The sequence below is a fragment of the Puma concolor genome, chromosome D1 (assembly GCF_028749965.1).
Source record: "Puma concolor isolate L17-30 chromosome D1, mPumCon1.1.hap2, whole genome shotgun sequence".
NCBI classification, from domain to species: Eukaryota; Metazoa; Chordata; class Mammalia; order Carnivora; family Felidae; genus Puma; species Puma concolor.
Window position 1 is genome coordinate 2,525,522 of NC_141676.1, and position 25,630 is coordinate 2,551,151.

General features: G+C 59.3%; 1 protein-coding gene across 3 annotated transcripts in view; it reads left to right on the plus strand.

The window, feature by feature from the left end:
- Positions 1–25,630, plus strand: part of SHANK2 (SH3 and multiple ankyrin repeat domains 2) — a 497,644-nt gene that overhangs the window by 108,293 nt on the left and 363,721 nt on the right. For all 3 annotated transcript variants that reach the window (XM_086676620.1, XM_086676615.1, XM_086676616.1), the window contains 3 exons: positions 330–497; positions 9,250–9,366; positions 20,301–20,378. In XM_086676620.1, the coding sequence (XP_086532746.1) occupies positions 330–497; positions 9,250–9,366; positions 20,301–20,378 (363 nt within the window). The remainder of the gene's footprint in view (positions 1–329; positions 498–9,249; positions 9,367–20,300; positions 20,379–25,630) is intronic.

A 25,630-nucleotide genomic window follows, 5' to 3' on the forward strand; every position in this document is an offset into this window, starting at 1 on the left:
CAGGAGGTCTCTGAGTGCTGCAGGTGTGTGTCCGCATAGATGCGTGTCTGTCACAGGTGCGTGTCTGCACAGGTGCGTGTGTGCACAGAGTCCCCTGGGCTCCCGGATGCGCGTCCTGCATGCCGGCACCACGTGCTAGTTCAGGGCCAGAAACCTTGCTGTCTCAAGCTGGCACCCACTGAATTCCGGGAAGCCTGGGAAGGGCCGGAACCGAGGGCCTGGTCAGCCTTGGCCGGGGGCAGAGTGTGACCCTCGTGCTTCTTTCTTGATTCACTTCCTGCCAAAGCGGTCACGAGACCAATGACCACATGTTTGGTGTTTATTTCTAGACCCTTTTGGAGCTTGGAGCGTCCCCGGATTACAAAGACAGCTATGGCCTCACACCCCTTTACCACACCGCGATCGTGGGGGGCGATCCCTACTGCTGCGAGCTCCTGCTCCACGAACACGCGGCCGTGTGCTGCCGGGACGAGAACGGCTGGCACGAGATCCACCAGGTACACGATTGCCGTCCACTGCGTGACCCCTGACGACCCCCCTCGGTGGGGCGGGGCAGTAGCAGTCCACCCCCACCCTCCCAGTAGTTCGTTTGACCCTCGCGGAGTTTCTGAGATGCTTGAATTGGTCGCCAGCAGTAAATTTCTATTTACCTAGAAATGCAATTTCTGACCTCTCTAGAGAAGCTGGAAGGTTAGGCCAGGCTCTGGCGATTCTGTAAGGCGGGAGTCGTCGGGAGCTGTGGGCTCTCCGCGTCTTGGGTGCCCCGATGGAGCATGGCACCAGGTGCTTTCCGAGCACAGGCTGCCCAGTGCCGTGCCCGTTTCCATGCCCAGGGCACAAGTTTCCCTGATCCCCCCTGGCGACCGTGGGGTCCGGGCTCGTGTCAGCTGCAGTCTCGTAAAGAAACAGAACCCGCCGTGGGACGCCCGGGTGGCTCAGTCGGTGAAGCGTCCAACTCTTGGTCTCAGCTCAGGTCTTGATCTCAGGGTTGTGAGTTTAAGCCCCGCGTTGGGCTCCATGCTGGGCATGAAGCCTACTGAATACAAAAGAAAAAAAAAAGAATTCCTCCTTGTGGCTCAGATAAAGAGTCTTTCATGGATCAAGGGCAAGGAGAGGAAATTGTGTTCTTAGAAGCAGGGACAGCCGCGGTGGTGGAGGGGACTCTCCGAGCAGAGGAGGGTGGTCAGCGGGTCTGGGACAGCAGACGGGGAGTATCAGCCCGGGACGGCAGGGGGAAAGGGCCGGGGCACGGAGAGGCTCTGAGCCGTTCTCTGGACGCGCGCCGTGACTCTTATCACCTCCCAGGCTGCCTGTCGGTTTCCTTCAGCCACCGTGGCCCCACTTGCCCAGTCCGGGTGGGGTCATGCCCCGGACCCGCTGTGGTCAGAGGGCCAAGGAGTGCTGAGGTGTGGCAGGCACGCCGGGGGGCGCAGGCAGGCCCACCCCACCGGGCCTCCTGCGTGCTGGGTCCCCCCTGGCTCTTCAGCGTCCCCGCGGCCTGGGGAGGCATCCGGTTCCCTCCCGCGGTGTGAGCAGGGCCTGCCGCCCCCTGGGGCTGTGAGAAGGATTTAACGTGAGTCCCTGTGCTCATCCTGCCCTCTTCTCACTCTGATCCCCGAGGCTGCACGTCTGGGTGCTTCCAGAGTCACTTCTTAGCCTGTCCCAACCCCCATAGGTCCTACCACCGTTCAGGCACAGCGAAGCCAACCCATCAGGAGTCGGCTGCCGTTGGAAAGATGGTGTGTTATTCACAGATCCGAGAGGAGGGGCAGGTGCGGGGGGCCGCACAGGAGGCACCAGGCTGGGTGGGGAAGCAGCAGGGGTGGGGGGTCGGGGGGAGTGAAACGGGGCCAAGAGCTTTCACCATGGTGCTGAGGGAAGAAGCAGATGGAATAGGACGAGCCGCCTGAGGCTTGGCTAGTTTGGGTAACTTCCGGGGCTCTGGGACACGGGGGCTGTCCCTGGCTGTCTGAGACCTGCCCCGGGCTGATCAGGACAGGTGGGTCATGGCCCTGAGGGTGGGAGCCCAGCAAGACAGGTGGGGGTGATGGCCCTGCAGGGCTCCTTTGCATTTGAGAGTCACCCTCGGGGCGACTCCTTTACTGTCAGGATGCACTTGCCCTGCGAGGGGCAGACCTTCCAAAGCCAGCGAGGCAGGTGTCAGGGCACCAGGAATTCAGAAGATGGGAGTGGGGAGTTGCTACGGCCTGACCCCGGCTGCAGGGCCCCAACTTGGTGGAGTTCTCCGAGCCGGGTTCTCGGCCCCCCGCCCTCAACCGGCTGGAGGCCTCTCAGCTAGGGTCACTGTCCTCTCTGGTGCTTGTGGCAGTCTGGCCCCTGGCCTGTCTGTCTCACGCTGAGATGAAGGGTGAGTGTGTGCCTGGGGTCCTGCTGTCACTGCCTGCAATGCCGGCTCCAGCCAGGATTTCTGGTCCCCAGAAACGTGTGCCGGGTCCCATCCCTGAGACTCGAGCGTGGAGTCAGAGCGAGCAGGCACCGAAGCCACCGAACCTCTTGGTCCCAGGGCCCCAGCCCCTGGCGCCGAGTTTGAGCTTGGAGGCCTGGGCTCCCAGGGCTGCTGTGTCCTGCTTCCTGCCATGCCCGGCAAGATTGTGCGCCGCTCTCTGGTGGTGGGTTTCTTTTTCACAACGTGCGGGAGGGCCGGGTCCTTACTGGAGGTCCCGGGTTATCCAGGGGAAGTGACCCAAGACAAGTCCCTGCCTCCTGAGCCCTGCTGCCTCGTGTGTCCCTGCCGTGACAGGCAGTGAGGGGTGGGTGCAAGGCGCTAAGCAGAGAACGACCCACCGTGTGGTCCTCCGAGATTCTCACCACCGGTCGGCTCTGACGCCGTCCTGATGTGCTTTCTTTGCCCCATCGTTCACACCCTGGAGCAGCCCTAGGAGACACCCGCTGGCCTCCATTACTCAGAGGAGTTCACCGGCCCGGAGAGGATGAATGACCTGCCCGAGGTCGCGGGGCCAGCAGCTGCCTGAGCCGAGTTCGCTCCTAGCCGCGCTCACACCACTGCGTCCAGGCTTTCACAGAAGCCGCCCCTAACGCGACGGCGCATCCGCTGTCCGGAGAAGCACCTCGGAGTTCCGGGGTCTCGGGTTCTGCCTTAGAAGTCTGTCCCCGTGCCTCGCACCCTGGAGCGGGGACAGCCGTGTCCCAGCCCACCCGGCTCCGCGCCCTTCCGGGGATCCCGCGCGCCCACAGCCAGGCCAGCTCCCGGGGTCCTGTGGCGGTTCTGTCTGCTTCCCCGGCCAAGGCCAGGTGCTGAACAGCTTGGCGGAGCCCGCACCTGCGGACGCGGAGCCTAGGGACGCCCGCCCCCTGCAGGCCTACTCTGGAAGTGTGCGTTTTTGTCCGCCGCTGGTCTGCACATGCTTTGTTCTTCGGGATTACTCTAACCGCTCAACACGGAGACGGTCAAAAAGTTCGAAGCCGCAGAGGGAAGAAAGCATAAAACACCCAGGTGCATTCCCACAACCCCAGGACATCGGGTTCCGACCTCCTGTGTGCCTCCCCCGCACCCTGGAGGGACCTGAGGACTGTGGGTCTGGTTGTGTCGGGACTCTAGGACATGTTATTGAGGCTGGGCGCTCTGGAGAGGGTGGCTGCCCCCAGGGAGGGGACAGCTGCGGGTGCAGGAGCCGCCCGTTCCCACGCTGGTGACTGCGATGTGGGGCCTCGCGCTCCGCCCCCCCCCCCCTCGGGTCTGGGGGATTCCCTTCCCGTGCTGTCAGCCCAACTTAGTCTGGCCTCGAGTTAGCGGCCCCTCAACACTGCCTGGGTCGCCTGAGCAAGCGTCTTGCCCTCTCTGAGCGGGTTTGCTAATCTCTAGAATTGGCTTAGTGATCGTTCGTAGAGAAGAGAGCTCTCCAGTTAAAGGAAAAAATTCACGTAAAGCACTACAGTTACTTACAGGGATAAGTGCACTGTCCTCTTGGCCACCATCATCTTTGCCCGGCCACGCCCCCGTCCCTGTCCTCCTTCCCGGACACGTCCCGTCCCTGTCTTCCTCGCCTGGCTACGCCCCCGTCCCTGCCTTCCTCGCCTGGCCACGCCTCCATCACCATCTTCCTCGCCCGGCCACGCCCCCATCCCTGCCTTCCTAGCCCAGCCACGCCCCCATCCCTGCCTTCCTAGCCCAGCCACGCCCCCGTCACTCATCCTCACCCGGCCACGCCCCCATCGCAGTCCTTTTGGCCAGGCCACGCCCAATCGTGGTCATTCCCACCCCCCCCCCCACCCCCGCCCAGGCCAGCATCATTACCTGGCTGTTGTCAGTAAGAAATATGGATGTCATTTGATTGCCTCAACAGTTCTTTAAAGGACATTTTGTCACTCATCTTAATGTGTATTGGCCGCTGTTTATTATTCTAAGTTTTAAGTTAGGAGTTTTAACCTGGAAGAAATGTAACAATTTATGGCCGCGGCTCCCCTCCCTCACCCGGCTCCCCCCGCTCCCCCCCCCCCCCCAGGTCCTTGGAGTTTTCCCTGAGCCCCCGTGGTAAGGGGACTGGCCCTGGGGAGGTTCCGAGGGCACTCATGGCACGGAGTGCCTGGTCTGTTTGTGTGGGTGCTGCGTCCCCAGCTCCCAGCCACACGAGGGCAGGACCGGGGGTGCCTCGGCTCTGCACCTGTGCACCACACGTGCCCCTGAACATGGGTTGGCTGAAGGAGTTAGCCTTCGGCTGGCATGGACTCTGGTCTTCCTTTAAGCTGGGGTTTCCCTAGTGCGCTGGGAACCCACCGTGTCGGGGGAGCCTGGGGCTGACGGGAACTCCCACAGGGGGCGGTCAGGTCCGACCAGAGCAGGTGGGAGGGCTTCACGCGCAGCGGAGCACCCAAGCCTGGCCGCGGTGATGGGCGGATACTGTCTCAGGCCAGGGAAGGTGGCGTCCCTGACCTCACGGGGTGGGGGCGTCACAAGTGCGCCTAGAGGTGGCATTTCCATGGCGCCTGCTTGGGCTTAGCACAGCCCAGCCTGGGGCCGTCGGCATGGGGACCCCAGAACGTTGGTGGAGCCTATCCCTGGATGCAGGAGGCATCCGCACCGTTGCTCCAGTCCAGCCCTCCGGCTCCAACCACGCACGGCGAGCTGCCAAGTCCCCAGGGCCCCAGCAGTCGGAGCTGCAGGAAGGTGCCGCACCTTGCTTTGGGGGTCTGCTGCGTACTGACCTGGGGCGTCAGATCCATATCCCGTGCCCCTACCCTGCCCAGATGAGCCAGGATCCCGCTGGAGAAGTGATCAAGGCATCTTTTGCCGTGGGCCTCCGGGGGGACTGAATGATCGTCTTTCCAGCCAGCCTTGATCCTTGGGACTGAGCGGAGAGGAGGCGCCAGGAGGGGAGGGGATGGGTGAAGACCCCAGACCGAGATGGCAGGGGCACCACCTTCTCCCCTTAGCGAGAGCCTGCGTTCTCCTGGGATGACGTAGGTGAAGTCTCCAGAAACGTCTAATGTCCAGACACCATGGTCTGGAAGGAACAGACCCTGTAGGGAAAGTGGGCAGGTGCCAGGATGTCGATGCTCCTCTTTCCTTTTGGAGTCCTTAGCATGACACGTTTCCTGCGTCCTCATTTCAGGCTGGAATTTTCAGAGTAGTTGATCTGAACTGATCACATTGGTTGGTTAGGGCAGTCGTAACAAAGTCACGGACGAGGAAGCTCACACAGCAGACGCGTGCAGCCTCCCCGAGGTCCAGGCGTGGGCAGGGCCGGGCCGGGGCCTCCCGAGGCCTCTCTCCTTGTGTGTGGACGGCCGTCCTCTTCCTGTGTCCTCACGGGGTCGTCTCTGTGTGTGTGTCTGTGTCCTGATCCCGTCTTCTTACAAGGACCCTGGTCACACAGGATCAGGACCCACCCTGGAGACTGAGTGTTGTTACCTCAGTCACCTCCGCAAAGCCGCTGTCTTTAGACAAAGTCATGGTCTGGGGTGTTGGGGGGGTCAGGACTCCAACATAGGAATTTGGGAGGACATAGTTCAGCACATTTTCTCCACTCCCCTTGGGCCAGGCAGCAAGACCACAACCGGCCTTTGAAAGCCACAGAACGGAGGGCCAGGGGCAGCCAGTGGCTCGAGTCAGCAAGCCACGTTTGCTTGTGTTTGGGCGAGAGAGTGTCTGTGCACCGATGGGCACCTCCGTTCCCGACCAAGTGAGGGCTGAAGGGGTGCGAATGTTGTTTTCTGAGCATTTGGCGGTGATGTCCCCGGCTCACGTTGTGAGCACGGGCTGTAGGAGAAATGCCTGAGTGTGGTGTGGTTGGAGGAATTTTATTGGTGGCACAGAACCAGCAGAGGCATTTGCTGCGCGTCTGCAATGCAGTGAACTCTGCATTGTTCCCACCGCATTGCAGGACCCCGGGGACGCCTCTCCGCGGGCTGCGCCTTTAGGGCTGTGGCTGCATCACAGCAGGTGGCCAGCAGGTGGCAGTAAAGCGCTTGAAGGAAGGAGTAGCCTTTTCCCTAGTTTAACTCCAGATTATGGGGTTGGCCAGTGATGGGGCGGGTGTTGGCGTGGCTGGGATGAACCCCACATCTCGTGGGGACACTTCTCCAGATACGCATGCCCAGGAGTTTTGCAGGCAGTCGATGTGGGGTGGAGCCCGACACGCATGCGTTTCCCAGAAAGCGCCCGGTAAAAAAACGGTTAAGATACAGGAGTGTAAAAGTGCTTTCTTAGAGGTCAGCTTTCTGGCCTCTGGCCTCCCTTTTAAGCTGCCTCTCGAAGGCCAGAAGCCACAACACCCTTTCCAAAAGAAAGTGGCGGGGGGTGGGGGGGGCAGCTAGTGTAGTTTATCTCGGGGCAGCACAGATTTCTTACTTTCCTGAGCTTTAACGTCTTTGTGTCAAACACATACTGGTTTCTCTTTCTAAATTGTACAGGACTATTTTCGTTTCAAACTTCTGGAAGAGATATAAGAATGCTACAGAGAACCCCGTGCACCTTCACTCAGGGACCACGTTCGAGTCTTGCCCCCATCCGCCCCGCCCCCCGACCATCCCTTGTACTAAAAGGCTCCCCTCGGGGGGCCCCGACGGATTGCCTGCCATCTGGGAGGGTCCGTGGGACCCCTGTGATATCACAGGGCAGGCGTTTTGGAGTTTGCCCCTCAGCTCGGGTGCAGAGGTCCAGGGTGTGCGTTGTGGCAGGAATACTTACCGTAGGGCCGGCATCACGTGTTCCTGGCATTCACGTGTCGGGTGGCACGGGGTGACACAGCCCATCCCCGGCGACGTTAACTCTGACCGCCTGACCGGGTGGGGGGAGTCTGCCAAGCTCCTCTCTTTCCTTCTGTGATGAGAGTTTTGTGGGGTCTGTGAGGCTCCCACAAGTTCTTTCCCCCTCCCCCGTTCACCTGCCGGTGTTTCTCACCTGCATCAACGATCACCATCGCGGCTGCTGACACTTGGGGGGGGGGGCGGTTTCTGCTCCCATCCTCCGGGGACAGCTGATGAGCCAAGGCCCCTTTGACCTAAGGAACAGAGATCTCAACTCAACCTAGTAGAAGAAATAAAAGCTCTTCGCCGGCTTTGTGTCCTGGGAAGTTCGGGCATCGTTGCGGTTGAGGGGGGCTCTGTCACGGGCTGTGTGCGTGTCTGTCCTTGTCTCGTGTCTGGCCTCCCTCCCTCCCTTTCTCTCCCTGGTGCCCCTTCTCCTTCAGGGGGACCCCAGCAGCTGTAGGCTTCGGTGGGTTTTCCGCCAGCTGTCCCGGAAGAAAGGAAGCTTCTGACTGGTCTTCCGGCCTTGTTCTTCACGGGGCCCCCGCGTGCCCCCAGCTTGGGGCCGGTTGTCCGGGCCGGTGGGCTGTGCCTGTGGCGGTGGTGGGGCAGGGCAGGCCCTCCCCCCGACCTCTGAGAGCGCGGCGGGGGCCCCCCCAGGAAGCGCAGGACGAGACGGAGGGCAGGTCAGACACCCACATCCAGATCACGCTGCTTCGTGAATTAGTGACTTTGCTCCACGGGAAGCACAGCAGTGTGATGGGCGTTTCTCGGGTTTTCTGTTTAAGCTCCTCTGGGTCATACTTCCGACGTCTTTCCCGTCATCTCCCACTCCTCGGTGAGGCACCGACCTTTCCCGCAGACCGTGCACGGGGGCAGCCCCCCGGTCCGCCCAGTTATCCGGAATGCGTGACAGTGAGGGCTGCCCACACCATCCTGGCCGGCCTGTGTCCTTCCTGCCGCGCGCCTCAGTGGCCACCCTCGGCGTAGGAAGTGCGGGTCGGGACCCGCTCCCTGGCCTTCCCGTCTCCCTTCCGGGTTGTCGCGTCTCACGAGGACACTGGCTTTCGTGCCTTCGATGCTGCCCGTTGACGGCCACACGCTGGCCTTTCCCGGGGTGCCGGGAAAGTGCGGGCGGGTGGGGTGGGGGGCCGGTTGGATCTGACTGCCTGGCCCGACACCGCCTGGCGTACCCTGAACCCCCTGCGGGAGCTGGACGGCAGTGCCCTGGTCGCAGCGTGGGGTTCCCGGCTCCCTGTGAGCAGCAGGCGGGGGCCGGCCTGGCGCCAGGCATCGCACAGGCCCTCTCGGGTCCCTCTTCCTACGTGATTCTCGTGAAAGCCCTGTGCGGAGTGGGGTTTACATCTGCATGTGAAGACATAGGCTCATAGGGGAAAGTTCTGGAAAATGGAAGGTCCGTGACTTGGGCACAGATCTGTTTGACCCCAGAGCCCTGGTGGTTTGTGAATAGCACGTGTTACCTCCTTGAAGGGCTCAGGGAGGGAGAAGTCTCCCCGCGGGGCTGCCTGGCCCCCGCCTCCAGAAAGCCCCTCAGTGGGTAGGTTACATTTTATAGCAGTAGTGGGGCTCCCTTCCCCGGACACAGCAGGGGCTGGACGCACCCCTTCTGGCTGTTTTCACACCCACCGGGGGGGATGGGGTTTGGGTAAGCAAGGCCAGGGCCGGAGCCTCCCGGTTTGCATTTTGGGGGGCCGGCCCCCGAGGCCAGGGGAGAGGTGCCCCGTGTGTCCCTGGGCTTCGGGCCCCCAGGCCTGAATGAAAGGGGCATCGGGGCCCTTCACAGACCTGCGGTCCCGGAGCCCGGGAGCCCGGCATACGTCCTCGTCCCGGCATGAGGTCCCCCACCCCCCACCCCGTCAGGGGTCTGGTGGCCCCCGGAGGCTCAGGGCGCTGTGGGTGCCCGTGTGGTGGGGCCCGGACTGCGGTCGGCCACGCCGCGGCTGCCGGGGAGCTTGGGGAGTCGCGGCGGTTTTCTGACCGACGGCGGGGCTCTCGTTTCAGGCCTGCAGGTACGGCCACGTGCAGCACCTGGAACACCTGCTCTTCTACGGGGCGGACATGGCGGCCCAGAACGCCTCCGGGAACACGGCCCTGCACATCTGTGCCCTCTACAACCAGGTGAGTGGGCGTGCAAGCCGGGGCGGTGTCCGACTCGGCACAGGTGCCACCACAGGGCCCCGCAGGCGGGCCCCAGGCAACGCGCATCTGTTCTCACGGGCCTGGAGGCTGGAGGTCCCGGATCAGGGCGCGGGCAGATTCGGTTCCTAGTGAGAGCCCCTCCCGGCCGCAGACGGCCGTCTTCTGTCTGCGTCCTCACGCGGTGGGGAGAGATCAGTGCCCTCTGGTGTCTCCTCCGACAAGGGCGCTGTCCCGTCAGGACCCGGGCGTGGAACCCTCAGCGCCTCCTCGAGAGCCGTTTCCAAAATCCCTCGCAATCGGGGGTCAGGGCTTCACGTAGCAATGTGGGGAGACGCCTCCAGCCACAGCGAGGTGCGACCTTCACCTGCTTCTTTGAGGATGGTTACCCCGTTGTGCAAGAGAGGAAGCCAGGGCACGGGGAAGGGAAAGGACCAGACGCCGGGCCAGAGCCCTTCCCTAGGCCGTACGACCACACTGTCCGCTTTCCAGAACAGGCCTGGGGACCCCAGGGTGGCTTCCCTGCTGGGACGTGTGGGGGGCGGGGGCCAGATGGGACCCGAGGAACGGGAAGGCTGCGGCGGATAGAGCCCCCGAGATGGTTCCGGGACCCGCAGGACTCCCTCAGGACCACGGTGCCACGGAGGCGAACCTTCCCACCACTGCGTTACGAACAAGCTCCCGGTGGCTTTCTCTCTCTAACCTGGTAAAACGTATACGACAGAAACGTCTGCGATTTTGACCATTTTTAACTGTGTGGCTCGGTGACGCTAACTACGTTCGCGTTGCCGTGCGCCCAGCCCCACCATCCGTCTCCGGGGTTTTCCATTTTCCCAACTGAAACTCTGTCCCTTTAAGCACCAACTCCCCAGCCCCCCGCGCCCACCGTCTACCTTGGGTCTCTGTGCATCTGGCTCTGCTGGGGACCCCATACCAGTGGAATCCTGCCCCATTTGTCCTTTTCGTTGGTTCATTTCACCGAGCGGAGCGTCCTCAAGGTCCACCGGTGGCAGGTGTCAGAGCGTCCTTTTTCATGGCGCCATAGTATTTCATTGTGTGCAGGGACCACGGTTTGTTTGCCCGTTCATCCCTTGATGGACACTTGGTGCCCACACCCCTTGCCGTTGTGAACAACGCTGCTGTGCACGTGGGCGTGCGGGCGTCTCTTCAAGGCGCTGCTGTCCGTTCTTTAGGGGCTGAACCTCCAAGCGGAGCCTCGGTGTGAACAAAAGCACGCGCTCTTGTGTGTTAGATAGGAGAACATGGGAAGCTGGAGATGAGCTTGCCTGGCGTGCACTGAGGGGTGGGATACGACCCCTGCCTTTCAGGAGTGTGACTCCTAAATAGGACCGTGTGACACCCCACTGGTCCCGCTGGGAGGCACCGTAGTGGCGCTGAAGAGGGCGGAGATGCTCCCAGGGGCCGTGGAAGCGGCCGGGGCTTCTGGGAGGCGGCGGGTTGAAGCCACGGCTTCTGTGACCTGCACGGGGCTGGGAGGAGGGTCAGTGTCCTTGAGGCTCCAAGTCCAAATAAATAACTTCTGGACACCAGTATCGAAAGTGTTCTCAGCTCCTTCTTCCTTTTCTTCTTTCTCTGACTTCAAGGAACCTTGACTCTGGAGGGTAGTGCGGTCTGGACACTATGCTGAGAGCTGAGCAGAACGTTGGGGGGCTCCACCAGCTGGAGGAACAGAGGGGAGATCTTCGGGGGGCCCCCAGGCAGTGTGCCCTTTGCTTGTCTTCTCTGCCGTCAGCACCGTCTTCCCAGTATCATGCCATCTTCCTGAGTGGAATCTTCAGCCTTTGTCTGCACCCGTGTCCTTTCGCTGGCTGTCCCTAGACTGGGCCCCTCCAGCCACTCTGAAGTCCCACCTTGCTTCTAGCTGTTAAACATCCCTAGATTCTCTGCCCTGGAAAACTCCTATGCGTCCTTCCAGACCCAACTCAGATATCCCACCCTTGGTCAAGCCTTCTCTTGATGGGTCCCTGGCAACATTAGTCGTGTTGTTTTGTTCTGCGCCCTTTTGCAAGATAACCAGGGTGGACTGCCCAGGACCGGGCCGTTGTTATGCCTTGCCCGTTGGACCCCCTTGGACCCACCTTCTCAGAGGCATAAACTGCCATCTTTTAGGGTGTCTTCCTTGTCTGGCACAGCAGAGCGGCTCAGCCAGAGGAGGGTGGGGTGGGGTTTCAGCTGCAGCCTCCTCCTCAATGGAACCGTATCGGCGGGATTTGCGTGCAGCTGGGTCGGTAGATGCCACACGGCATTCGGATGTCGGGACGGCTTTAGGAGCAGGGAGCTACCTCGCTGGGCTGCACCAGGGAGACGCACATTGTGAGGCTTGGCCGTGGCTGGCAAAACAGCTGTGCCAACATGTGCTTCTTAATTACTGCCTTAGAGGGGAAGAACGTTCCTTAATTTTCCCTGGTAGATTTCAAGCATATTTTATCATGAATTAAAAAAAAAACAAAACAGGAAAAATGTTTTCTGTCACTTGAAATAATTGTGGACAAGATGGTCTCTGAAGGTGCCGGTGGCATTTTCTTAGGAAAGGTTAAAACATCTCATTTCTACTCTGACTTACAGAGGGCGTCACTCTACTGGTCCCATATCCGTCCCTACCTTTCAGCTGACGGCTTCCGGAAGATCCTTACCCCAGGGGCCTTAGGAGGGTTTTCCTCCTAGGTATTTTCTCGTAGGAGCAAACATTTTCTGTAAAGGGCCACTTAGTAAGTATTTTCAGCTCTGTGGGCCACACGGGCTTTGTCACGGCTACTGCCCTCCACCACTGCGGTATGAGCTCGGCAACGGACGATGTATGGATGGATGAGTGTGGCTCTGGCCGATCCAACTCGATTTGCGAGACCGGCAGGACGGGCTGAGTTGGGCCGTGGGCCGTATTTGCCAAGCCTGGGCCGGGAAGATCGCATCTACACCCTCCCCAGACATGCGTGTAGACAGACCCCCTGCTCCAGAGCTGAGCAACTTCCTCCCCGTGTGCCAGGGGGCCCCGTGGGTGGGTGAGAGCCGTGCCCTCTCCAGGGTCCTGAGATCAGCCCTTGGCCGCTCCTGCCTTCACGTCCCTCCTCTGCAGCACGGGTCGAGATGCTGAGGTTCAGTCACCTGTTACGCATCGCGTTGTGCCCGCTTGCATTACCTTCCAGGGGCTGTTGTGGAGGGTCACAGGCTCGGGGCTCGGTGGCCCCCAGCCCCTGGACACCATGTCCAGTTGGAAGTCAGCGGGTGCTCTGGGATCGAGCCTCGTGAATCCCTCGTTCCTTCCCTGGGGTGCTGGCGTGGCCTTTAATCTCCTCCTTCAGGCCCTCCCCTAACCACTGGGAGGGTCTGACCGAAGCAGCAAGAGGAGTGGTCCAGACGGCATCTCAGCGGGACTCAGAGAGATACAGCCCCGTAGCCACGTCCTCTAGGCACCGGTGATGAACTTCTAGGAGCAGCGGAGCCTCCTAGTCTTTGTCCCGCACGTACCTCCATCGGACTTGACCGGAGCCCCGTCCCCTCCTCTGTCACCACTGTGCTGAGGTCCTCCTTTCTACCCATGTGTGCTTCCCCTGCGGCATCAGGCCGGGCTCAGTGCAGGCCAGAGGAACCACTTTGCAACTTTAAGCAGAAGGGGGTGTCCAAGGAGCACATCCAGAGCACTCTGGGAAATCATAGACTGCTCCAGGGGTGGGGACACAGTGTCACGAAGTCAGAATAGGCTGCAGGGAAAGGACTTAAGGAACAGCCGCAGTGAAGTGAACTTTCGGTGCAGGGGGACGTGGCAGTCTGGGCTCCGTGTGGCCTAAGCCGTGACCTTGCCGCGTTGTCTGGGGCACACTCCTGTCTCTCTTGGGCTCTGAATTCCCCCTTTTGTAATGTAGGCACAATCCTCCTAACTCCCAGGGTTGCTAAGAGACATAAAGCGGAAAACAGACAGGCGGTATATCAGCCACACAGTGGATGCTGGGTAAATGGTGACTGTAATGGGGACGATGGGGATGATGGTGGTGATGGTAAAGGTGAAGGTGTTCACGGTGATGACGGCGCCGAAAATGCTGGCTCTCATGGCCAGAGGCCGATAGTCCCACCGCTGCTGCTAATTTGCCTTTTGCCAAGCCTCTGCCCGCGAACTCTGAACGCATCCAGGTTTATGAATCTGATGTGTGTGTTTTATCAATTTTAGGCAGGCCTCGTCTGCACACTTCTAATAGAATACACTGCGATCAGAATATTCTCTTCTCTCATGAAATCAACTAATTGGGGCTTTGATTGTAAGCAGCAAATTGTGTCTAGCCTGCCAGGTCCCTCGGCCTCGTGCTGGCTTTCCTGGAGCCCCAGAGGGAGGCAGGCAGCCTGGTGTTTGTTTTTTGGGCTCCGATAATGAAGGAAGGGAGGGGGTCTTAAATCTCAGAGGTTACCGGGCCAGACCAATTTGTGTGGAGGAGGAGAAATAATCCTGCCTCTTACTCCGGTGGCAGCCGAGGTAGGAAGAGACGGGCTGCATCTCTGTGCCCCTTCTGGTGTCAGTGGAGTGCCCGTCAGCATGGTGGCTGCCTCCACGGGGTCATCACAGGGTGGCCGTCCTCAGGGGCTCTGGGGGGGCTGTGTCTTGCTGAAGGAGGGCGTCCACAGGGACTTTCCATTTATCCATCTATCTATCTATCTATCTATCTATCTATCTATCTGTCTATCTACTTATTTATTTGTATGTTTTTACTTACTTTTGGGGGAGAGAGAGAGAGAGAGAGAGACAGAATGTGAGCAGGGGAAGGGCAGAGAGAGAGGGAGACACAGAATCCAAAGCAGCCTGACGCAGGGCTCAAACTCGTGAACTGAGATCACGACCTGAGCCGAAGTCGGGCGCCCACCTGACTGAGCCACCCAGGCGCCCAGGGACTGTCCCCTTAGATCCCCCCAGTGAACCTGTGGTTGACATTGCCTTACAAGTGTCAGGAGATGGAACTTGGCCCAGGCAGCTCGGCTATGTAAGGGGCAATGCTGGGCCCCCAACTTGCCCTGTATTTTGTCGCCGCCAGGCTGCGGGGACAGATTCCTGTGGCCCTTGGCTTGGTGGGGATGGGGCTCCCGGACACACGTCAGGCCACGGCACCGTGGGCCACGGCACGGTCAGGTGTGGTCTTTGGGGGGCCGCGTTCCAGCTGCTCTGGTGATTTTAGTCTCCCACCTCATTGTACTTTTCTTTTTCCCCGACTACGTGCACGTTACCTCTTAGATTTCCGTCCACCCACACAGGCTCGTTTCAAACTGGGGACGAGTCCCCGACTTACAGTTTGGGGTATTTGGCCAATCACATCTGTGACATTGACGGGAAGATGGCCTCCGTGCCATAGAGATGAAGACACGGGTGGGACTTGCAAATCCAGAATTCAATCCCTGGCTGTGGCCTTGAGGCCGTGGCCTTGACTGGGCGGTTTTGGGCAAACCCGTAACCGGCATCTTGCCGCCCTGTCCTGTCTTCTCTTCCGTCTGCCCGTTTGCTTGTGTGCGGACCCCGCTGACCTTCCCCGGGGGCTCCCTGGAGCTTCCTCACCTGCCCCTCCATCAGGTTTCCCTCCCTCCTGCTCCGGCAGCTGGCCACCCCCATGTGCCGCACGGTGCTGTGGCCCACGTTGTCTCCATGGTGACCCCAAGCAGACCTATCTGTGGCCTTTGGTACTTTCTAGAGAACCCCTCTGCCCTGAGCTCTGGCGGTGGTGCCTCATAGAAAACACGTAGGTGGCTCCTCCCACCGTGTAAATAGCCCCCTTCTCTCCACGGCCTCCTGAAGTCCCGGCTGCCCTCCTGTTCCCCACGGCCACTTCTGGCCCCAGGCAGCCTCAGCTCCCTGCTGCCCCTCCCGCCCTTGGCGGCTGATGTCTTTCCCCTGATGGCCGCCCCCGGCTGGTCATCCCCTCAGGCTTTGCTTCTCTCTGATGCACTTTCCGTGGAAACCAGAGTGGCTTTGCACCGCGCACGTCTGCTGGTGTCCCTGTGATGGGAGGTCCCCTCACACAAACCCGAAGGCCCCTGCCCCTATTCACCTGTCACTTGTCACTTAGGCACCATCACCTGTCTCCTGCCCCTGTGCACCCGTCATCTGTCTCTGTCACCCACCCCTGTGCACCCATCTCCTGCCCCTGTGCACCCGTCACCTGTCCCTGTGCACCTGTCACCTGCCCCTGTGCACCTGTCACCTGCTGTTGTGCACCTATCACCTGTCACCTGCCTCTGTGCACTCATCACCTGCCCCTGTGCACCCGTAACCTACCTCTGTGCACCCATCATCTGTCACCTGCCCCTGTGCCCCTGTCACCTGCCCCTGTGCACTCGTCACCTGTCACCTGCCCCTGTGCACCCCTCACCTTCCCCTGTGCCCCTGTCACCTGCCTCTGTGCACCCATCATCTGCCTCTGTACACCTGTAACCTGCCCCTGTGCACCCCTCACCTGCCCCTGTGCCCCTGTCACCTGCCTTTGTGCACCTGTCACCTGTCACCTGCCTCTATGCACCCATCAGCTGTCACCTGCCTCTGTGCATCTGTCACCTGCCCCTGTGCCCCTGTCACCTGCCCCTGTGCACTCGTCACCTGTCACCTGCCTCTGTGCATCTGTCACCTGCCCCTGTGCCCCTGTCACCTGCCTTTGTGCACCTGTCACCTGTCACCTGCCTCTATGCACCCATCAGCTGTCACCTGCCCCTGTGCCCCTGTCACCTGCCTCTGTGCATCTGTCACCTGCCCCTGTGCCCCTGTCACCTGCCCCCTGCCCCAGCTGCCTGTAACCCAGACCAGGGCCTTTGCATTTGCTGCTCCCTCTGCTGGGAACACTTCCCTCAATTGTCATCCAGCCCTTCTTTGGTTTAGGGCTCAGCTTAGGGACCCCCTCCTCGGGGTCCTTCCCTGACCACCTGCCCTCCCTCTCTCTGTCACATGACCCGCTTTTATCATTTGCATGGTGCTCTGTGTCCCCGGGGGCCAGGGCAGTACTTGGCTCGGCTGACAGTCAGCGTCCACTGGTTGAGGCATGAACGGACGTGCTTTCCGGGCCTGTTTCTTCGTGTATAAAGTGAAAACGGTGACATCCGGGCTCCCGCAGCAGGTGGTGACCCAGAGGAATGGCCTGCCTTGGCTGGGGGCTGAGCAAACCTCAGAGAGCCTCAGGGAGGTGGGAGGTAGTTTGGTTAAGTGTCTCTGAAGGGTCTTGCCCAGTGAAGACGATATTCTTCCTGATGCTTTGGCTGTCAAAAAAAAAAAAAAAAATGCAGATTGCTTCGTCTATACTCGACTGACTTACTTAAGAGGATAGAAACACACCTCGGTGTATCCCAGAGGAGGCGCCTCGGGGAGGAACATGGCAGCCGGCAGCCATTGGAGGGAGCAGCCAGGTCCCCCTCAGCCCTCCTCTGGGCCACGGCTTACTCATCTTGTCCCTTTCTGAAGCCGCGGTTTTTCACTTAAACGTTCCGGGCCTCTGCTGCCTTGTCTGTGAAATGGGCCTCCTGTTAGCCCATAACAGGGATGCTGCACGGCAGAGCACACATGTGCACACACACTCGCACGCCCACGTCTGTGCACACACGCACGCGCACACACCCGGTATAATTGTTAGTAAGCCGGACGAACCGTTTACCCTTTAATCGTGAGACGGCTGTGGGACGTGGTCTCACGTGGAAGTCGGGCAGATACTAGAGTGACGGACCGTGTCTCTGGGTGGGTTAATGCTGACTTGCACACACTCCCTTTGTAGGAAGGGACCCTGGCTGGATCCCACCTGGGCGGGTGTGAATGGCGAGGATTGATTCTCAGCGCTTCTGATGGGACTTTTCAGTGAATGTGCTTACTTAGCAAGTAGGGAGCGTTTACAAGGACCTGCAGAATCGGGGGTCCTGTGGGGCTGTCCGGTCCTGGTTGTTGCCTCTGGGAACTGTCAGCTGGTGGTCCTTCCAGGCTGCTCATTGACGCCCTTGAGCGGGGCCAGGGCACACGGTGGGGGGGGGGGGGCCCATGTAGCTCAGGGGAGATCCCCCCCCCTGCTCCCGGCCACACTCATGTCCCCTGAGTCCCAGCTGCGGTCCCCTGCCTGCCACCCCAGGGGATTCATGCTCTCTTGTGTCTTACGTGCCCCCACCAACGTTCTCCTGCCCCAGTTCCCTTCTCTGCCTCAGTTTCCTCAAATACCCTCTCCTCTGTCACCACAGACATCTTGCTCACTCTGGCATGATAATGCTGTTGTGTAAGTAATTTAATTGACTTCCTTTGGGTTGTCAGTAACAGGACCCAGCTAGGCTAATTCACGGCGGGAGGGTGGATGCTGGGCGGGCTCCAGGAGCCAGGCAGGGTGGGTAGGGCTGGGGCAGGACCAGAGAGCCTGAGGGCCTGTGTCCTAATACAACCTCTTCACAGCACCAGCTGTGCGGGATTCCAGCCGCCCTCCCCCCTCCCCCCTCCCCCCTGCAAGTGTAGTTTGAGATCCTAGAATAAAATGGCACCTGCCTCTGTCCTGGGCTGTGGCCTCGGGCTGGCTGTCCAGGGCTTGTCACCACCTGACATGCCGGCTCGTTCATTTTTTTTTTTTTTCAACATTTATTTATTTTTGGGACAGAGAGAGACAGAGCATGAACGGGCGAGGGGCAGAGAGAGAGGGAGACACAGAATCGGAAACAGGCTCCAGGCTCCGAGCCATCCGCCCAGAGCCTGACGCGGGGCTCGAACTCACGGACCGTGAGATCGTGACCTGGCTGAAGTCGGACGCCTAACCGACTGCGCCACCCAGGCACCCCTCGTTCATTTTTTTTTAACCCTGGATGTAATGGCATCCCGCATCTGAAAGATTTTGTTTCCCGAGCACAGACACGTCTTTCCCGGTTTTCTTAAACTTTTCGAGTGACTCAAAGTTCTACACGAACACATGCGGGGGGAGAAAATCAGTGCAACAGAGCATCCACAGCGATGCAGACAGCCACCGCGGTCAGCCCCGAGCTGTCCCTGGGGCCCTGGGACCTGGGCACAGGGGCCAGGAAATCCTTTCTGCAGGACTCAGATCCGCCCTCACCCGCGTCTTAGAAGCGGCTCGCGGTGCTGGGACGCCTCCCCTGCCTGCAGCACACAGAGCTAGGGTCCCCGCCTCCTCTGTGTGGCCTCCCCTTAACATCAGCACAGCGGAGGTCCCCGGGGCCCCTTGCCCGGGTCACAGGGCCGGGGGGGGGGGCCCCAGCTGGCTCCTGAGAGCTCACATCTGCTTCGCCAGACCCTGCTCTGCTCTGCTCTGGCTTGGCGTCACTGTCCTGGAATGGAAACTTCCGTCCGGGTGGTGCCCTGTCCCCCTGACTCTGTGTGTGTGTCTGTCTCTCTCTGTCTCTGTTTCCCTTTCTCTGTCTACCTCTGTGTCTATCTCTGCATCCCTGTGTCTCTGTCTGTCTCTGTGTCTCTGTGTCTTTCTCTGTTTCTCTGTCTCTGTCTCTATCTCTGTGTTTGTCTCTTTTTCTCTATGTCTGTGTCTCTGTGTCACTGTGTCTCTCTCCCTGTGTCTGCCTCTCTCTGTCTCTGTTTCTCTGTGTCTGTCTCTTCTGTCTCTGTCTGTCTCTGTCTCTTGCTCTCGCTTCCTGCTGTGCTGATCCAGGATGCCCTTATTGAGGAATAGTTCACACACCATACAATTTCCCCTCTAAAATATAGGGTTCCGTGGATTCTCACCCACAGCTGGCAGTCATGACCACAGTGAGTACTGGGTCCTTCCATCGCCCCACGCAGCGCCCCAGGAGAGCCCACATCTCCCTCGGTCCCTCCAGCCCCGGGCAGCCTCTGGCCCCGTTCTGTCGATGGGTGCCCACTCTGTCTTCGCTCTGCTGTTCTCGAGGTCCTGTGACCCCACAGCGTGCACCTGTCTTTCCCCAGGACACAGGTCCCCTTCAGGTCTGGGGCGGGGGTGCCCTGGGCGGTCACACCCGCCGTCTCTGGATTCTGCGGGGAAAAACAGGGAAGCCGGGGTGTCCTCGGGAGGCCGTGACTGGTGCTCCCCGGGCCGTCGGCAGGCTCCCTCCTGCAGGGTGCATGCGCACCGGTGTGCAAATAGTAGGTGCTCCACAAACGGACAGGAATAGACTTATTTTCATTGTAAAAAACACACACACAAAATGAATATTGACTGCCTTTAAGAAACATCAAAAAATACAAGTATGGGAAATAGTAAAAAAAGACTCCCCCCCGTTGACTCCCTGACGCTTTCTCCCTTGTGCCCTGGGACGCTCCCTCCAGACTTGCTCTCCACTTGGCTACAACACAGAGGCTTTTAAAGCATAAAGGAAATTAATTAAGCCGTATTGTTGTTCTGAGACTTGTTTTTGCTTAGAAGTTCTTGGGTCTATTTCTTGTCAGCCTTTGTGGATCTACCTTGTTTTTTCCTACAACTTTCCAGGCAAAGAATGTTCTGGAACGTATTCCCACTTCCCTTATTGCAGAACATTTATGCCGTGTCCAGGTCTTCTCTTTTTGTGCGTTACTTACGTGTTTTCCCTCTATTCTACACACACGTGCGAGACATTCCGTAGCACACGGCCCTCAGGAGGGGAGGGGTTTGGCCGTGGGGTGCACACGTTATGAATTTTCATAGGTTCTGCCAAGCTGTCATCCCAAAGTGTTTGGAGAAGTTAAGCGTCACCCGAGAGGGTGCGGGGCCATTCCCCTTCGTCCTCACCGCCCTGGTGACTGGAGCCGCCCCCCGCGCTCACCCCCGTCCTCACCCCCGTCCTCACCGCCCCCTGCACTCACCCTCTTCCTCGCCGCCCCTGTGACCAGAGGCGCCCCCTGCAGACCTGCGTGCGCGTCCCGGATTTCTTGTGCGCGCAGCCTCGGAGCGTGTCCCTTTGGAGGACGTCTGTGCCACCGGCCTGCAAACGGGCTTCTCTTCTCCCCCCTGCAGGACAGCTGTGCCAGAGTGCTGCTGTTCCGAGGCGGGAACAAGGAACTCAAGAACTACAACAGCCAGACCCCGTTTCAGGTAAGAGGAGTGCCCAGAGCCGCACCACCCGTGCGTGCGCCGTCGCGGGAGGCCACGCGGTTTCCGCACGGACCCGTGTGTCCAGTGGCCCGTCTCGCGGGGACGTTGCCTGGTTCGGAGCCTGCACCCCCTTCACGCCGGGGCCGCTGGCGCCCTTCGGTTTGCCCGTCCGCAGCCCTCCTTCCCGGTGGGCAGAGCGGCGGGAGCCCGCAGCCATTCACCCCTGTGGGCGTGCGAACAGCCTCTGCGGGCCGATTGCAAGGGGGGCGCTCTGTGGCTCTGCCGTGGGGAGGCGGCCTGCCGTCGTCTGGCACCCCCACGGGGCCTGCTGACCTGGAGTGGAGGGAGGCGACGCCAGCCCGGCGGTGGCCACAGGGCTCCGGGGCGGAGGGCAAAGCCACCACCTCCTCGTGGTTAAATTGTGCTGGTATGTATCACACAAAGTCGGCCGTTTTGACCATTTCAAAGGGCGCGTTTTTCAGGGGCCCTGAGAACATTCCAGATGTTGTGCAACCCTCAGTGCTGTGTGGATTCATCACCCCAAAGTAACCCACTCATTGCCACTCCCCACTCTTCCCCACCCCCAGCCACTGGCAACCACGAGTCCACTTTCTGTCAGTGGATTTGCCCGTTCTGGACATTCCGTAGAAAAGGATCCACACACCGTGTGGCCTCTGTGTCCGGCTTCTTTCTCTCCACGGGTTGTGTCTGAGGGCCGTCCGCGTGGTCGCTCTCGGGGTGCCTTGTTCCCCTTTCCAGCTGAGTAAAATCCTGTTGGATGGATGATTTCGATGCAGCTGACCAGATGGTTTAGGGCGAAAACAGATTGGGGGGGGCGGGGCTAAGTTACAGAAATGCTGTTTGACCCTGAATGTGGTCGGATGTCTCCACTTGCAGGAAAACCCAAGTGACCATCATTTTTATTTGGAGGTAATTTTTACCTCTTACCGAGCCAGGAGGTCTCCGACCCAGAACTGGCGCGCACCCTTCTCAGGCCTTGCTCCTAAGGACGTGTCTGACGTCCTGAGAATGAACCGGTCTGCTCCGAACCCTGGGCTGGCTGTGTAAAAACCACCCGTAAAAGTTACCGTCGTTGACCCACGGCGGTGGGCCTGGATTGTGGTCTCGAGTCTTGTGGCTTTCAGGCATTTACAGCAAAATGGGTCGTGGATGTGACTTCCCGGTTTGTTAACGGGTCTGGGAAGGCCGCCCTTACCGTCCTGGGAAACGTCCTCTTGCCGAGGGTGCTTAGGGGCCGCGGTGGCACCTTCCACTTGCCTGCGTCTGCCCCCGAGGGCTTTGCTGTGGCTTGCTGGTGGTCCTGGTTTAAAGATTTCTTTTTTTGTCATTAAATAATACGTTTCTTTGGTCCTTTCACTTTTCTCAAGTCAAACTATTGCTTCAGCTGCTTAGAAAAGGAAAGCTGATGTCCTTGTTTCACGGTAAGCCCTTTGGGGATACAGAAGACCCGTTTCCGACTCTGGGGCAGCGCCTGGTAACTGACACGGGGTGCTCCCGGAAAGTAGCCGTGCGTGGCGTCCAGGACCAAAGGCACATAGGTGGCCTCCCCCGTGGCCCCCCCCTCCCCGCTGAAGCGTCATCGCAGCGATCCCCTGGGATGGGACACCCCTTACAGGAGTCCTGGCAGGATGCTTGGTACACGCTCCCGGGAGCAGGGCGGCACCAGCTCCGAGGCCAGGCCATCTGTCTCTCCTTTGATAATCAGTCAAGTGCCCAAATGGGTCTGGAAGACAATTATGCAAAATGCAGCTGAGTAATAGCACCCTGTATGCTGCGAGCGTTGTTGACGTGACCGGCGGATTCAGAGTCCGGGCTACTTGGTCTGCATGCCCAGACGGGCTCCGCGGCTTCTGGGAGCTGGGTCCCTCCCTCGTGTCCCCTGCCTTCTCACACCGTGATGATGCAGAGATGCGATTCAGCCTGCGAGCCCCGCCTACGAAGTGCGCGGCTCTCATTCTCGCTCACGGCGCCCGCCTCCCGGTTGTGGAAGAGGAACCCCTTACTGTCCAGAGTGTGGCTGAAGCGATGGTTTGCTGCGCCCTTTGAGAGGACCAGATGTGCTCCCTGCAAAACACTCGTGCTCCTCGGCTGCTGTTCTGAGAGATCGTGGCCCGTTCCATGAGTTCATCTGGCCAAACATTTGCTTCATGGTTTCCTCCAAATGCTCAACCAGCAGCATCGGTGACACTCCAGGACTTGAGGGAAAATGCAGATGCGCAGCCCTCCCCCACCCTGGTCCCACGGAGCCAGAAGCTCAAGGGCAAGGCTTGGTGTCCTGGGTTCTGAGAAGCCCTCTCAGATCCTGGTGCCTGCTTGGGTTTGAGAATCCCAAGAGAGATGATTCTTGAAGGAGCGGAAGGAGGAGGAGGGGGAGGAGAGGCGCTTACAGTGGCCCCTGGGTGTAGATTAGACAGTGACGCTGACGGTGGCGGTGGCCTCGGTCAGCTCCGGCAGCCGTAGCCGAACGCCACAGGCTTAGACGACAGATACTTATGTCACGCGGTGTTGGAGGCTGGAAGTCTAGGGTCGCGGTGCCAGAAAATGTAGTTTCGGGCGAGGCTCTCCTCCTGGCTGAAAGATGGCCACCTACTCGCTGGTCTTTCCTCTGTGCATATGTAGAGACAGGAGGGGCTTTCTGCTGTCTAACCCTTTCCTGTGGAAGCAATAATTCCATCAAATTGGGGTCCCACCCTTACGACCACATTTAACATTAAAAGCCCTCTCTGCAAACACTAACGTTTGGGAGTTAAGATTTCACCGTTTGAAATTCGAGGGGACAAAAATGAACCTGTGAAGTGACGATGTGGTGACGTTGATGGTGGTGGTGATGTTGGGGATGATGGTGATGATGGTGATGATGATTTTGATGGTGATGAGGATGGTGATGGTGGGGATAATGATGTTGGTGATGATGGTGATGATGATGGTGATCGTGATGGGGATGATGGGGATGACGATGATGGTGATGGTGATGATGGGGATGATGATGGTGATCGTGATGGGGATGATGATGATGGTGATGAGGATGGTGATGGTGGTGGCGATAATGATGTTGGTGACGATGGGGATGACGATGATGGTGATGGTGACGATGCTGGTAGTGAAGGGATGCTAGGGGTCGTGATGATGGGGATGCGGATGGTGACGGCGATGATGGCGGTGATGGAGATGACGATGGGAATGGTGGCCGCGATGGTGGTGACAATGGCAGCGGCAGAGATAGTGATGACGGCGGACGGTGTGATAGTGGTGATGATAGCGATGACGACGGGGACAGTGGTGTGACGGTGGCAATGATGGTGACGATGGCGAATCTTGCCAGTTGCACAGAATTCCAAAGCTTACAAACGCTCTTCCGAATGTTGTCATTTGATGTTCAAAATCCCAATGAAGTAGTCGTTGTTATGCCCGATTCGTACATGAAATGGGATAATAGAGAGATGGACGCATTGGGATGCGAAGTAAGCGAGTGGCTGGGTTTGTGGTCTCCAGGCCTCTGGACCTCCAGTCCAGCGCTCGGCACACTTTCCGTAGCACACCTTGTATCCTGGCTCGGAGTGAGCAACGTTAGGGGTCCTTTGTGCCTTGGACCGTTCAGCCCGAGGGAGCAAAAAACAACGTATCCCGATTTTGAAGACAAACGGAACGGAAGGAAGTCTGAAGACGTAGAAGGTCTACGTGAAGATGGAACGCAGGTCGGGCAGCTCCTGGTGGCCAGTCTGCTGCCCAGCTTGGCTAGGCGCTCACACCCAGCTACCTAACCACAGTAGCGTGGGCATTGCTGTGAAGGTGCGCTGCAGGCGTGGTTAAACCACGTCTCCCGCCAGTTGGGTGAAGGCGATGAACCCTCCATAATGTAGGTGGGCCTTATCTAATCAGCGGGAAGCCTTAAAAGAAAAAAGGAAAGAGGTTTCCCAGAGAAGACGAAATTCTGCCTCAAGACTGTAATGGAGAACTTGTGGGTTCGAGCCCCGCGTCGGGCTCTGGGCTGACAGCTCGGGTCCTGGAGCCCACTGCGGATTCTGAGTCTCCCTCTCTCTCTGTCCCTCCCCAGCTCATGCTCTGTCTCTCTCTCTCAAAAATAAATAAACTTTAAAAAAAAACGACCCTAACATAGAACATCTGCCTGAGTTCCCAGGTTGCCGGCCTGTCCTACAGATTTCGGACTTGTCTGGCCCCGCAGCAACTCTTAATTGTGTGTCCACACACTCGTCCTATGGGCGTGTCCCCCGGGGAACTCTGGCTGGCACACCGGGGTATTGATGAGTCCTTCCTGCCTCCCGGAAGCTCCTCCCCCAAAGGGACTTCCTTGGGGTTGCAGGCAGGCCTTCCAGCACCCGGCATATTTGGAGAGGTGGCCTTTCTCCCCACGTGGGTCGCAGTTGTGTTGTCTCTAGGCTGCTGGTCAGATGTCCGGACACAGGGCGTGAGGAATAAGGAGACGAGGAAATGGTGAGGAGAGGTCTTCTGAAAGACTGGCGTCTAGCGTTAATACAGGCAGGAAGTCGGAGGGCAAGGGGGCGGGAAGAGGTGGAATCCGTCAAGGTGGAGTGCCGTGGCGTGGGCTGCCTTTCCGTGGGTGCAGCTCTCTGCCCGCCTGGCACTGACCCTAACTCACGTCATCGGCAGTCGTTTCTCCTGTGGCTCCTCTCCAGGAACACTGGGTCCCGTGGCTGGTAAGGGTCAGTGCAGGTTGCCCTCGGCCACCGGACCCTGTGTTCGTCCTCGACCGCCACGCAGGACGTAAAAGCAGGAGGAAGACGGCCGAAGCAGGAAACAGGGACTGCGTTTCAAAGCACCGGGCTGTGGCTGCCTCGCAGGCAGAGTCCCGTAAGTTCTGCCTGGCGGTGCTTCCTGTGTCTTCAAGCCCTTTGCTCTGTGATTCTACGGTGCCCAGCGTGTGGCCTTGCGTGTCCCCTGGGGGATCACTCGGCTCCTGAAAGTGACCTTGTGTCTTGTCTGAAGCCCCGGCTGTCATCCCCCAGACGACAAGTGTCTCGTGTACTTTGTATGGAACGCACATCGATCTCGTGCACGTCGAGCTCACTCATTCAGCGGTGTAGACGGAGAGGGACGGACACCTTCTCACGCACGATTCGAGGTGGCATGGTGAGCGCCTTGCAGAAGACCGCATGCTCTGTCCTAGTCGTGCTCTTATCGAAGCAGCTGCTTCTGGGCTGGTGGGCAGACCAGCGGCAGAGGCAGTCTGACATTTTGGGGACATCCGGTTC